The following is a 12,541-nucleotide window of genomic DNA, read 5'->3' as shown; positions in this document are numbered from 1 at the left end:
GTGTGTATGTGGGCGTGTGTGTGTTTGTGTATGTCTGTATGAGTGTGTGTGTATGTGGGTATGTGTGTGTGTGTGTCAGTGTGTTTGTGAATGTCTGTATGATTGTGTGTGTATGTGGGCATGTGTGTCAGTGTGTTTGTGAATGTCTGTGTGAGTGTGTGTGTATGTGGGCGTGTGTGTTTGTGTATGTTTGTATGAGTGTGTGTGTATGTGGGCGTGTGTGTGTGTCAGTGTGTTTGTGAATGTCTGTATGAGTGTGTGTGTATGTGGGCGTGTGTGTGTTTGTGTATGTTTGTATGAGTGTGTGTGTGTATGTGGGCGTGTGTGTGTGTGTCAGTGTGTTTGTGAATGTCTGTACGAGTGTGTGTGTATGTGGGCGTGCGTATGTTTGTATGAGTGTGTGTGTATGTGGGTGTGTGTGCGTCAGTGTGTTTGTGAATGTCTATGAGTGTGTGTGTGTATGTGGGCGTGTGTGTGTGTGTGTGTCAGTGTATTTGTGTATGTTTGTATGAGTGTGTGTGCACATGGGTGCGTGCGTGTGTCAGTGTGTGTTTGTCTGTGTGTGTATACAGTATATCAGTGTGTTTGTCTGTGTGTGTATACAGTATATCAGTGTGTTTGTCTGTGTGTGTATACAGTATATCAGTGTGTTTGTCTGTGTGTGTAAACAGTATATCAGCGTGTTTGTCTGTGTGTGTATACAGTATATCAGTGTGTTTGTCTGTGTGTGTATACAGTATATCAGTGTGTTTGTCTGTGTGTGTATACAGTATATCAGTGTGTTTGTCTGTGTATACAGTATATCAGTGTGTTTGTGTGTGTATACAGTATATCAGTGTGTTTGTCTGTGTCTATACAGTATATCAGTGTGTTTGTCTGTGTCTATACAGTATATCAGTGTGATTGTCTGTGTGTGTATACAGTGTATCAGTGTGTTTGTCTGTGTGTGTATACAGTATATCAGTGTGATTGTCTGTGTGTGTATACAGTATATCAGTGTGTTTGTCTGTGTCTATACAGTATATCAGTGTGTTTGTCTGTGTGTGTATACAGTATATCAGTGTGTTTGTCTGTGTGTGTATACAGTATATCAGTGTGTTTGTCTGTGTGTGTATACAGTATATCAGTGTGTTTGTCTGTGTGTGAATACAGTATATCAGTGTGTTTGTCTGTGTGTGTAAACAGTATATCAGCATGTTTGTCTGTGTGTGTATACAGTATATCAGCATGTTTGTGTGTGTATACAATATATCAGTGTGTTTGTCTGTGTGTGTATACAGTATATCAGTGTGTTTGTCTGTGTGTATACAGTATATCAGTGTGTTTGTGTGTGTATACAGTATATCAGTGTGTTTGTCTGTGTCTATACAGTATATCAGTGTGTTTGTCTGTGTCTATACAGTATATCAGTGTGTTTGTCTGTGTGTGTATACAGTATATCAGTGTGTTTGTCTGTGTGTGTATACAGTATATCAGTGTGATTGTCTGTGTGTGTATACAGTATATCAGTGTGTTTGTCTGTGTCTATACAGTATATCAGTGTGTTTGTCTGTGTCTATACAGTATATCAGTGTGTTTGTCTGTGTCTATACAGTATATCAGTGTGTTTGTCTGTGTGTGTATACAGTGTATCAGTGTGTTTGTCTGTGTGTGTATACAGTATATCAGTGTGATTGTCTGTGTGTGTATACAGTATATCAGTGTGTTTGTCTGTGTCTATACAGTATATCAGTGTGTTTGTCTGTGTGTGTATACAGTATATCAGTGTGTTTGTCTGTGTGTGTATACAGTATATCAGTGTGTTTGTCTGTGTGTGTATACAGTATATCAGTGTGTTTGTCTGTGTGTGTGTATACAGTATATCAGTGTGTTTGTCTGTGTGTGTATACAGTATATCAGTGTGTTTGTCTGTGTGTGTGTCTATAGTATATCAGTGTGTTTGTCTGTGTGTGTATACAGTATATCAGTGTGTTTGTCTGTGTGTGTCTATAGTATATCAGTGTGTTTGTCTGTGTGTGTATACAGTATATCAGTGTGTTTGTCTGTGTGTGTATACAGTATATCAGTGTGTTTGTCTGTGTGTGTATACAGTATATCAGCATGTTTGTGTGTGTATACAGTATATCAGTGTGTTTGTCTGTGTGTGTCTATAGTATATCAGTGTGTTTGTCTGTGTGTGTATACAGTATATCAGTGTGTTTGTCTGTGTGTGTATACAGTATATCAGTGTGTTTGTCTGTGTGTGTAAACAGTATATCAGCGTGTTTGTCTGTGTGTGTATACAGTATATCAGTGTGTTTGTCTGTGTGTGTATACAGTATATCAGTGTGTTTGTCTGTGTGTGTATACAGTATATCAGTGTGTTTGTCTGTGTATACAGTATATCAGTGTGTTTGTGTGTGTATACAGTATATCAGTGTGTTTGTCTGTGTCTATACAGTATATCAGTGTGTTTGTCTGTGTCTATACAGTATATCAGTGTGATTGTCTGTGTGTGTATACAGTGTATCAGTGTGTTTGTCTGTGTGTGTATACAGTATATCAGTGTGATTGTCTGTGTGTGTATACAGTATATCAGTGTGTTTGTCTGTGTCTATACAGTATATCAGTGTGTTTGTCTGTGTGTGTATACAGTATATCAGTGTGTTTGTCTGTGTGTGTATACAGTATATCAGTGTGTTTGTCTGTGTGTGTATACAGTATATCAGTGTGTTTGTCTGTGTGTGAATACAGTATATCAGTGTGTTTGTCTGTGTGTGTAAACAGTATATCAGCATGTTTGTCTGTGTGTGTATACAGTATATCAGCATGTTTGTGTGTGTATACAATATATCAGTGTGTTTGTCTGTGTGTGTATACAGTATATCAGTGTGTTTGTCTGTGTGTATACAGTATATCAGTGTGTTTGTGTGTGTATACAGTATATCAGTGTGTTTGTCTGTGTCTATACAGTATATCAGTGTGTTTGTCTGTGTCTATACAGTATATCAGTGTGTTTGTCTGTGTGTGTATACAGTGTATCAGTGTGTTTGTCTGTGTGTGTATACAGTATATCAGTGTGATTGTCTGTGTGTGTATACAGTATATCAGTGTGTTTGTCTGTGTCTATACAGTATATCAGTGTGTTTGTCTGTGTCTATACAGTATATCAGTGTGTTTGTCTGTGTCTATACAGTATATCAGTGTGTTTGTCTGTGTGTGTATACAGTGTATCAGTGTGTTTGTCTGTGTGTGTATACAGTATATCAGTGTGATTGTCTGTGTGTGTATACAGTATATCAGTGTGTTTGTCTGTGTCTATACAGTATATCAGTGTGTTTGTCTGTGTGTGTATACAGTATATCAGTGTGTTTGTCTGTGTGTGTATACAGTATATCAGTGTGTTTGTCTGTGTGTGTATACAGTATATCAGTGTGTTTGTCTGTGTGTGTGTATACAGTATATCAGTGTGTTTGTCTGTGTGTGTATACAGTATATCAGTGTGTTTGTCTGTGTGTGTGTCTATAGTATATCAGTGTGTTTGTCTGTGTGTGTATACAGTATATCAGTGTGTTTGTCTGTGTGTGTCTATAGTATATCAGTGTGTTTGTCTGTGTGTGTCTATAGTATATCAGTGTGTTTGTCTGTGTGTGTATACAGTATATCAGTGTGTTTGTCTGTGTGTGTATACAGTATATCAGCGTGTTTGTGTGTGTATACAGTATATCAGTGTGTTTGTCTGTGTGTGTCTATAGTATATCAGTGTGTTTGTCTGTGTGTGTGTATACAGTATATCAGTGTGTTTGTCTGTGTGTGTATACAGTATATCAGTGTGTTTGTCTGTGTGTGTGTCTATAGTATATCAGTGTGTTTGTCTGTGTGTGTATACAGTATATCAGTGTGTTTGTCTGTGTGTGTCTATAGTATATCAGTGTGTTTGTCTGTGTGTGTCTATAGTATATCAGTGTGTTTGTCTGTGTGTGTATACAGTATATCAGTGTGTTTGTCTGTGTGTGTATACAGTATATCAGTGTGTTTGTCTGTGTGTGTATACAGTATATCAGTGTGTTTGTCTGTGTGTGTGTATACAGTATATCAGTGTGTGTTTGTCTGTGTGTATACAGTATATCAGTGTGTTTGTCTGTGTGTGTATACAGTATATCAGTGTGTTTGTCTGTGTGTGTCTATAGTATATCAGTGTGTTTGTCTGTGTGTGTGTATACAGTATATCAGTGTGTTTGTCTGTGTGTGTGTATACAGTATATCAGTGTGTGTTTGTCTGTGTGTGTATACAGTATATCAGTGTGTTTGTCTGTGTGTGTATACAGTATATCAGTGTGTTTGTCTGTGTGTGTCTATAGTATATCAGTGTGTTTGTCTGTGTGTGTGTATACAGTATATCAGTGTGTTTGTCTGTGTGTGTGTATACAGTATATCAGTGTGTGTTTGTCTGTGTGTGTATACAGTATATCAGTGTGTTTGTCTGTGTGTGTATACAGTATATCAGTGTGTTTGTCTGTGTGTGTCTATAGTATATCAGTGTGTTTGTCTGTGTGTGTATACAGTATATCAGTGTGTTTGTCTGTGTGTGTATATAGTATATCAGTGTGTTTGTCTGTGTGTGTATACAGTATATCAGTGTGTTTGTCTGTGTGTGTATACAGTATATCAGTGTGTTTGTCTGTGTGTGTCTATAGTATATCAGTGTGTTTGTCTGTGTGTGTATACAGTATATCAGTGTGTTTATCTGTGTGTGTATACAGTATATCAGTGTGTGTTTGTCTGTGTGTATACAGTATATCAGTGTGTTTGTCTGTGTGTGTATATAGTATATCAGTGTGTTTGTCTGTGTGTGTATACAGTATATCAGTGTGTTTGTCTGTGTGTGTATACAGTATATCAGTGTGTGTTTGTCTGTGTGTGTATACAGTATATCAGTGTGATTGTCTGTGTGTGTATACAGTATATCAGTGTGTGTTTGTCTGTGTGTGTATACAGTATATCAGTGTGTTTGTCTGTGTGTGTATACAGTATATCAGTGTGTTTGTCTGTGTGTGTATATAGTATATCAGTGTGTTTGTCTGTGTGTGTATACAGTATATCAGTGTGTTTGTCTGTGTGTGTATACAGTATATCAGTGTGTTTGTCTGTGTGTGTATACAGTATATCAGTGTGTTTGTCTGTGTGTGTATACAGTATATCAGTGTGTTTGTCTGTGTGTGTATACAGTATATCAGTGTGTTTGTCTGTGTGTGTGTATACAGTATATCAGTGTGTGTTTGTCTGTGTGTGTATACAGTATATCAGTGTGTTTGTCTGTGTGTGTATATAGTATATCAGTGTGTTTGTCTGTGTGTGTATACAGTATATCAGTGTGTTTGTCTGTGTGTGTGTATACAGTATATCAGTGTGTTTGTCTGTGTGTGTATACAGTATATCAGTGTGTTTGTCTGTGTGTGTATACAGTATATCAGTGTGTTTGTCTGTGTGTGTCTATAGTATATCAGTGTGTTTGTCTGTGTGTGTGTATACAGTATATCAGTGTGTGTTTGTCTGTGTGTGTATACAGTATATCAGTGTGTTTGTCTGTGTGTGTCTATAGTATATCAGTGTGTTTGTCTGTGTGTGTGTATACAGTATATCAGTGTGTTTGTCTGTGTGTGTGTACAGTATATCAGTGTGTGTTTGTCTGTGTGTGTGTATACAGTATATCAGTGTGTGTTTGTCTGTGTGTGTATACAGTATATCAGTGTGTTTGTCTGTGTGTGTCTATAGTATATCAGTGTGTTTGTGAAGTCATCTCCAAAATCATTACAAGATCACGGGGCTCCCGTGGGACACCTCCTGTTGCTGTCCCACATCCCCCACGGGTGTCATTCTAGCAGTCACAAGGTCTGGACTAGGGGCAGCAGCTGACTGGTTAATGACCCAGCTCTCTACTTTTAGAGCTACTCATCCGGAAATATCTGAGATTTAGACCTAACACCAAAAGACTGCTTTTAAAATGAAAGCCCTGCTATTTTCCTCCCTCCCCTCCCTCGTCACGGTTGTACATCCGTGTCTGATAATGTTACTTGTTAATAGGGCCCTGGTTGAACATTCACCAGTCACAAAGTAACCAAAGCTCAGGTTAGAAACCCAGCCAGATCCAATCTCCTGTACTCAGGAATTTGTAAACTTTGAACCAAACACATAGGAGTGATGGAGGCCATTCAGCCCATTGTACCTGTGCCAGCTCTTTACAGGAACAATCCAAAACTAACTCCGCTGGCCTGCTTATTTCCTGTAACTCTCTGTCTTCCTCTGTCCCAGTATCATATACACACACACACTCTCTCCCAGACACACACACACTCTACCACACACACAAGCTCTCTCCCACACACACACACTCTCTCCCACACACACACACTCTCCCACACACACACGCTCTCTCCCAGACACACACACACTCTCTCCCACACACACACACTCTCCCACACACACACGCTCTCTCCCAGACACACACACACTCTCTCCCAGACACACACACACTCTACCACACACACAAGCTCTCTCCCACACACACACACTCTCTCCCACACACACACACTCTCCCACACACACACGCTCTCTCCCAGACACACACACACTCTCTCCCACACACACACTCTCCCACACACACACGCTCTCTCCCAGACACACACACACTCTCTCCCAGACACACACACACTCTACCACACACACACGCTCTCTCCCACACACACACACTCTCTCCCACACACACACACTCTCCCACACACACACGCTCTCTCCCAGACACACACACACTCTCTCCCACACACACACACTCTCCCACACACACACGCTCTCTCCCAGACACACACACACTCTCTCCCAGACACACACACACTCTACCACACACACAAGCTCTCTCCCACACACACACACTCTCTCCCACACACACACACTCTCCCACACACACACACTCTCTCCCAGACACACACACACTCTCTCCCACACACACACACTCTCCCACACACACATGCTCTCTCCCACACACACACACTCTCTCCCACACACACACACTCTCCCACACACACACGCTCTCTCCCAGACACACACACACTCTCTCCCACACACACACACTCTCCCACACACACATGCTCTCTCCCACACACACACACTCTCTCCCACACACACACACTTTCCCCCACACACACACTCTCTCCCACACACACACGCTCTCATCCACACACACACGCTCTCATCCACACACACACGCTCTCTCCCACAAACACACTCTCTCCCACACACACACACACTCTCTCCCACACACACACACTCTCCCCCACAAACACACACTCTCTCCCAGACACACACACACTCTCATCCACACACACACGCTCTCTCCCACACACACACTCTCTCCCAGACACACACACACTCTCATCCACACACACACGCTCTCTCCCACACACACTCTCTCTCCCAGACACACATACGCTCTCTCCCACACACACACTCTCTCCCAGACACACACACACTCTCTCCCACACACACACGCTCTCTCCCACACACACGCTCTCTCCCACACACACTCTCTCCCACACACACTCTCTCCCACACACACACTCTCCCCCACACACACACACTCTCTCCCACACACACAAACTCTCTCCCACACACACTCTCCCACACACACACTCTCCCCCCCACACACACACACTCTCTCCCACACACACACACTCTCTCCCACACACACACTCTCTCCAACACACACACTCTCTCCCACACACACTCTCTCCCACACACACACTCCCCCCCACACACACACTCTCTTCCACACACACTCTCTCCCACACACACACTCCCCCCCACACACACACTCTCTCCCACACACACACTCTCTCCCACACACACTCTCTCCCACACACACACTCTCCCACACACACACACTCTCCCACACACACACACACTCTCCCACACACACACACTCTCCCACACACACACACACACACACACACTCTCCCACACACACACACACACACACACACTCTCCCACACACACACACACACACACACTCTCCCACACACACACACTCTCCCACACACACACACACACACTCTCTCCCACACACACACACTCTCTCCCACACACACACACTCTCTCCCACACACACACACTCTCCCACACACACACACACTCTCCCACACACACACACTCTCCCACACACACACACTCTCCCACACACACACACACACACTCTCCCACACACACACACTCTCCCACACATGTACGCTGTCTCTCCCACACACACTCTCCCACACACACAATTTCCCACACACACACACTCTCTCCCACACACACATGCTCTCTCCCACACACACACTCTCTCTCCCACACATACTCTCTCCCACACACACACGCTCTCTCCCACACACGCTCTCTCCCACACACACTCTCTCCCACACACACTCTCTCCCACACACACACACTCTCTCCCTCCCACACACACTCTCTCCCACACACACTCTTTCCCACACACACTCTCTCCCACACACACTCTCTCCCACACACACACTCTCCCCCACACACACACACATTCTCCCACACACACACACACGCTCTCTCCCACACATGTACGCTATCTGTCACACACACGCTCTCTCCCACACACACACTCTCCCACACACACACACACACTCTCCCACACACACACAATCTCCCACACACACACACAATCTACCACACACACACACTCTCTCCCACACACACACACTCTCTCCCACACACACACACTCTCTCCCACACACACACTCCCACACACACACACACTCTCCCACACACACACACACTCTTTCCCACACACACTCTCTCCCACACACACACACACACACACACACTCCCACACACACACACTCTTTCCCACACACACTCTCTTCCACACACACACACTCTTTCCCACACACACACTCTCTCCCACACACACACACTCTCTCCCACACACACACACACACTCCTACACACACACACTCTTTCCCACACACACACTCTCTCCCACACACACACACACACTCCTACACACACACACTCTCTCCCACACACACACTCTCTCCCACACACACAAGCTCTCTCCTACTCACACACGCTCTCTCTCCCACACGCACACATTCTCTACCACACACACAAACACATACTCGCTACCCCACACATTCTCTCCCACACACACTCTCTTCCACACACACACGCTCTCTCCCACACACACACACTCTCTACCACACACACACTCTCTTTCCCACACACACACTCTCTCCCACACACACACACTCTCTCCCACACACACACTCTCTCCCACACACACACACTCTCTCCCACACACACACACTCTCTACCACACACACACTCTCTTTCCCACACACACACTCTCTACCACACACACACACTCTCTACCACACACACACACTCTCCCCCACACACACACACACTCTCTCCCACACACACACACTCTCTCCCACACACACACTCTCTCCCACACACACACTCTCTCCCACACACACTCTCTCCCACACACACACTCCCCCCCACACACACACTCTCTCACACACACACACACTCTCCCACACACACACACTCTCCCACACACACACACACATACACTCTCCCACACACACACACTCTCCCACACACACACACACACACACACTCTCCCACACACACACACTCTCTCCCACACACACACACTCTCCCACACACACACACACTCTCCCACACACACACACTCTCCCACACACACACACTCTCCCACACACACACACACACACACACACACTCTCCCACACACACACACTCTCCCACACATGTACGCTGTCTCTCCCACACACACTCTCCCACACACACAATCTCCCACACACACACACTCTCTCCCACACACACATGCTCTCTCCCACACACACACTCTCTCTCCCACACATACTCTCTCCCACACACACACACTCTCTCCCACACAGGCTCTCTCCCACACACACACTCTCTCTCCCACACATACTCTCTCCCACACATGCTCTCTCCCACACACACACTCTCTCTCCCACACATACTCTCTCCCACACACACACACACACTCTCTCCCACACATACTCTCTCCCACACACACACACTCTCTCCCACACACGCTCTCTCCCACACACACTCTCTCCCACACACACTCTCTCCCACACACACATGCTCTCTCCCACACACACACACACTCTCTCCCACACACACACACTCTCTCCCACACACACTCTCTCCCACACACACTCTCTCCCACACATACACTCTCCCCCCCACACACACACACTCTCCCACACACACACACACACTCTCCCACACACACAATCTCCCACACACACACACAATCTACCACACACACACACTCTCTCCCACACACACACACTCTCTCCCACACACACACACTCTCTCCCACACACACACTCCCACACACACACACACTCTCCCACACACACACACACTCTTTCCCACACACACTCTCTCCCACACACACACACACACACACTCCCACACACACACACTCTTTCCCACACACACTCTCTTCCACACACACACACTCTTTCCCACACACACACTCTCTCCCACACACACACACTCTCTCCCACACACACACACACTCCTACACACACACTCTTTCCCACACACACACTCTCTCCCACACACACACACACACACACTCCTACACACACACACTCTTTCCCACACACACAAGCTCTCTTCTACTCACACACACTCTCTCTCTCCCACACGCACACATTCTCTACCACACACACAAACACACACTCGCTACCCCACACATTCTCTCCCACACACACTCTCTCCCACACACACACGCTCTCTCCCACACACACACTCTCTACCACACACACACTCTCTTTCCCACACACACACTCTCTCCCACACACACACACTCTCTCCCACACACACACACTCTCTCCCACACACACACACTCTCTACCACACACACACTCTCTACCACACACACACACTCTCTACCACACACACACTCTCTTTCCCACACACACACTCTCTTTCCCACACACATGCTCTCTCCCACACACACACATGCTCTCTCCTACTCACACACACTCTCTCTCCCACGCGCACACATTCTCTACCACGCACATAAACACACACTCGCTACCCCACACATTCTCTCCCACACACACACACGCTCTCTCCCACACACACACGCTCTCTCCCACACACATACACTCTCTCCCACACGCACACTCTCTACCACACACACACTCTCTCCCATACACGTGCACACTCTCCCACACATACACACACTCTCTCCCACACACACACTCACTCATGCTCTCTCCCACATATACACACTCTCTCTCTCACACACACACGCACACACACATACATGCACAAACACCACATACACACACATCACACACACACATACTCTCTCCCACACACTCCCACTCTCCCACACACTCCCTATGTCCCTCTCACACACGCTCTCTGTCTCCCTCTCACTCTCACTCTCTCTCTCTCTCTCTCTCCCCCACACGCTCTCTCCCTTTCTCACACACAGACAGGATGTCTCCCTGAGCTGAGACTCCAGCCAGTGAAGAGCAGGAGTTCCTCCTGAGGCTCACCTCCTGACTGTCCGCAGCAGTGCTGACCTGGCTTCATTATGGAGGGTGATGATGATGCTGGTGGGTGGAAGCTCTGCACTGTATTGCTGCATGGAGCATCTGTGAAAAGAGAGGCAATAATCACCAGGAAAATCATTACAAAAACATTCTGGTAATCCAGAACTGGCTGTGGCAGGAACAGCTAGTGTCTCCGTCAGTATCTGTGGAAAGAACACACAGGTTAACATCCTGGGGGTGAACTCTGAAAATTCTGAGGCAGACAGGCTGAGTAATCTCCTCAGGGAGAGGAGGAAGAACATAAGAACATAAGAACATAAGAACTAGGAGCAGGAGTAGGCAATTCAGCCCCTCAAGACTGCCCCGCCATTCATTATGATCATGGCTGATCTCATTTCGGCCTCAACTCCAATTTCCCGCCCTCTCCCCATAACCTTTCAACCCATTACTAATTAAAAATCTGTCTATCTCCTCCTTAAATTTATTCAGCGTCCCGGCATCCACTGCACTGAGGTAGTGAATTCCACAGATTCACGACCCTTTGAGAAAAGTAATTCCTCCTCATCTCTGACTTAAATCTACCACCGCTTAGCCTAAAACTATGGCCTCTCGTTCTAGAATGCCCCACAAGGGGAAACATCCACTCCACATCTACTTTGTCTATCCCCTTTAGCATCTTATATACCTCAATTAGATCTCCTCTCATCCTTCTAAACTCTAGCGAGTAAAGGCCTAAACTGCTCAATCTCTCCTCATAAGACAAGCCCCACATCTCTGGAATCAATCTAGTGAACCTCCTCTGAACTGCCTCCAGTGCAACTACATCCTTCCTCAAATAAGGGGACCAAAACTGTGCACAGTACTCCAGGTGGGGTCTCACCAATGCCTTGTACAGTTGCAACAACACTTCCCTATTTTT

At 45.6% G+C, this 12,541-nt stretch overlaps 1 protein-coding gene across 1 annotated transcript in view; it reads right to left on the bottom strand.

The window, feature by feature from the left end:
• galnt14 (UDP-N-acetyl-alpha-D-galactosamine:polypeptide N-acetylgalactosaminyltransferase 14 (GalNAc-T14)) overlaps nucleotides 1–12,541 on the bottom strand; it is a gene marked incomplete at its 5' end in the record, with an annotated part of 107,798 nt that overhangs the window by 83,209 nt on the left and 12,048 nt on the right. The window contains one exon of the mRNA XM_078542877.1: nucleotides 11,626–11,724. Within this exon, the coding sequence (XP_078399003.1) occupies nucleotides 11,626–11,724 (99 nt within the window). The remainder of the gene's footprint in view (nucleotides 1–11,625; nucleotides 11,725–12,541) is intronic.

The sequence above is a fragment of the Cetorhinus maximus genome, chromosome 5, assembly GCF_964194155.1.
Source record: "Cetorhinus maximus chromosome 5, sCetMax3.hap1.1, whole genome shotgun sequence".
In the NCBI taxonomy this organism is placed as follows: domain Eukaryota; kingdom Metazoa; phylum Chordata; class Chondrichthyes; order Lamniformes; family Cetorhinidae; genus Cetorhinus; species Cetorhinus maximus.
Note: the sequence above shows the minus strand (reverse complement) of the source record. Positions and strands in the feature narration are given on the sequence as shown.